This window comes from Anomaloglossus baeobatrachus, chromosome 10 (genome assembly GCF_048569485.1).
Source record: "Anomaloglossus baeobatrachus isolate aAnoBae1 chromosome 10, aAnoBae1.hap1, whole genome shotgun sequence".
In the NCBI taxonomy this organism is placed as follows: Eukaryota; Metazoa; Chordata; class Amphibia; order Anura; family Aromobatidae; genus Anomaloglossus; species Anomaloglossus baeobatrachus.
Genome location: NC_134362.1, coordinates 196,523,577 through 196,526,526, shown reverse-complemented (window position 1 = coordinate 196,526,526; position 2,950 = coordinate 196,523,577). Strand labels below are relative to the sequence as shown.

The following is a 2,950-nucleotide window of genomic DNA, read 5'->3' as shown; positions in this document are numbered from 1 at the left end:
AAGTGCACCTTGTGTCAATAATCGGATATATAAAATATATATTTTTTGCAGCCAGTTAAACTGAAATTCCTGTTATTTTAATGGCAAGAAATAGCAAAAAAGAAATGTATAAAGCTTAAAAAAACAAACGACAAAAGTTTCACATTCCACTGGGTCCACTTAATTTTTTTTTTTAGCCAAAGAGGACGTTTTAGAGGCCCTATGTACAGCTCCGGACGATACACTTGCCAGCGAATAGCAGCTATATATTATTCAAGATTAAATTCGATCTCTGCGAGACTTTACAGAATAACAAAAAAAGTTAGTACAGTAAATAACATATATATCCATTGCAATGTATGGCTTTTGCATAGCTTTTCCCTCATTATCCAGCATGGCCAGGGACTCTCGTAGTCATTGTGCGCTTTGCATTTCTACGGCACGCAAGGGTGTAAGTATTTAGGAACAGACCCTTATGATGGGCAAGCAATGAAATAAGTCCGTCTCCTATGAAATGGTACCTGAAGAACATACAGCGGGGGGCTCTGTAAGGCAGCAGGGCTTGGTACAGTAACAGATACAGCAATATTGATTCTTTAGAAGGCACAATAAAAGGTGTAAGGTGCACACAGTATAGACCCTGTTCATACATTCAAGCCCAGTCTTGGTGGCATCTAGACCCTGTTCATACATTCAAACCCAGTCTTGGGCCAGGTTTTGGTGGCATCTAGACCCTGTTCATACATTCAAGCCCAGTCTTGGTGGCATCTAGACCCTGTTCATAAATTCAAGCCCAGTCTTGGTGGCATCTAGACCCTGTTCATACATTCAAACCCAGTCTTGGTGGCATCTAGACCCTGTTCATACATTCAAACCCAGTCTTGGCCCAGGTTTTTGTGGCATCTAGACCCGGTTCATACATTCAAGCCCAGTCTTGGTGGCATCTAGACCCTGTTCATACATTCAAGCCCAGTCTTGGCCCAGGTCTTGGTGGTATCTAGACCCTGTTCATACATTCAAACCCAGTCTTGGGCCAGGTCTTGGTGGCATCTAGACCCTGTTCATGCATTCAAGCCCAGTCTTGGCCCAGGTCTTGGTGGCATCTAGACCCTGTTCATACATTCAAACCCAGTCTTGGCCCAGATCTTGGTGGCATCTAGACCCTGTTCATACATTCAAACCCAGTCTTGGCCCAGGTCTTGGTGGCATCTAAGGGCCCAAAGGCGCCCAAGCACACAGCCATATAATATAGAAAATGTCACCCCAGTATATAAACATTTGGCCACATCCACAGCATATATGATACAGAAGCTCATAAAAATAGTACAAAAATATGGACAAAAAATAGAAATCTATGCTGAAAATGGAAAATTTAAAGGGCTCTAGATTGTGCTAGCACCACATCACATCCTATAACTTGAAAAGTCTGAGAAGTTGGAATCCAGGTGTGTCAGGTATAAAAAGGAGGACAAGGGTGGGATCCAAGTTCAAGAGTGTCTCTGTCACCCTCGGTTTAAGGTCCATCTTGGATGGAAGAAGTGGGACAAGTCTGTTTTTGGAGGGTCTCGGAGGTTACGCACAGTTGCCCATGACTTTGGCCAGAGAGCTCTCTGGGAGTTGTCTGAAGATGCCCCTGAGGGTCTCCAGCTCTCTGCTCAGCTGTTCCACCCTCTTCCTCAGCTTGTCATTCTCAGTGGACAGCTCAATGACCTTCTGCTGGGTCTCCACATTGCGCATCTTTGCCTTGTCCCTGCTCTTCCTCACCGCAATGTTATTCCTCTCCCTCCTCACCCTGTACTCATTACTGTTCTTGTCCACCCACTTTTTGGACTTGCCTCTGGTCTCTGAAGAAGATGAAGATGTGGAAGACGCTGAAGACATCCCCTTGGCTGAAGAAGACTGCAGATGGTGGTGGTGGTGATGGGGGTGGTGGTGCGGACTGGGCACAGGGGTGGGTGGCGGAGTAGGGTGACCAGGCTGCAGGTGCATGGTGGTCTGCGCACAGTGGGCCGCCTGGTACTGTAGGTGGGATGGGTGCTGAGGGGCATGGTGAGGGTACAGCGCTGCCAGGGATGCCCTGTTGGCCTCCTCCTCTTCCCTTGGCTCCTGTTTGATGACCAGAGGTCTTAAGCCAGCAGAGTCCAGCTTGTTGTCCATATAGTTGGCCATGCAGCCATACATTTGGGGGTGTCCAGCTCCAAGTCCCTGCTGATAGTCAATCACCCCCTTGCTTCTGTCCTGCTTGCTGCTGTGGAAGAGGTCAGCCAGGAACTCGTCGTTGAAGGCTGCAGGGTCAATGTAGGCGCTGATGTCTATGGAGTTCTCGTTCTCGCACAGCTCGGGCAGCTCCCCGGCGGCTGGGGGCTCCCGGTAGGGGTATGCACCGTGGTGAGGATGGGGCTGGGCACTCATGGATGGCCGGGATTCGACCTCGTAGAAGTTGGCTAGCTCCATGGAGCTCCTATAGCCAGCCAAGCATGGTGACGAGCTCCGGGAATCCAGGGTGAGCTCGGGCAGCCTCTGTCGCACCCTGCGCCCTCTCCTGCTGCTGCTAATGACTGCCTGCACCGGGCGCACCGCGCGCTATATATGCGGGATGCGGAGAGGGCGCCGCAGCGACACCTGCTGGACCACAGCGCTCACCACAGCCTCGGAGGCTTTTTCTGAAGAGTTCCTCCCCCCCCCCCCCCGTGCCAGTCCACACCAGTTGCATGTGCGGCTCGCACCAGTATGCCTGGACTTTGCTCCAGCAGCGCTGCAGATGATCATAGATACGCGCCAGAAGCAGCAACCTTGTCCTAAAAATATGAAGATTGCGGCGAAGAGATGCGCAGAATAAGTGGGGGGCTCCAGAACCAAAGGTGGGGGGCACCATAGCCAAACAGCACCGTGTGCGACCACCTCAGAATGTAGACGGTGAAGGAGGTCTTATTTTCATCTATCTATTTCTCATATCTATCCCTATATTTAT

At 50.0% G+C, this 2,950-nt stretch overlaps 1 protein-coding gene across 1 annotated transcript; it reads right to left on the bottom strand.

The window, feature by feature from the left end:
• Nucleotides 1–1,078: 1,078 nt before the first annotated feature.
• Nucleotides 1,079–2,525, bottom strand: CEBPA (CCAAT enhancer binding protein alpha). Its single transcript, XM_075326101.1, has one exon. The coding sequence runs from the start codon at nt 2,431–2,433 to the stop codon at nt 1,552–1,554; it is 882 nt and encodes a 293-aa protein (XP_075182216.1). The 5' UTR covers nt 2,434–2,525; the 3' UTR covers nt 1,079–1,551.
• Nucleotides 2,526–2,950: the final 425 nt, after the last annotated feature.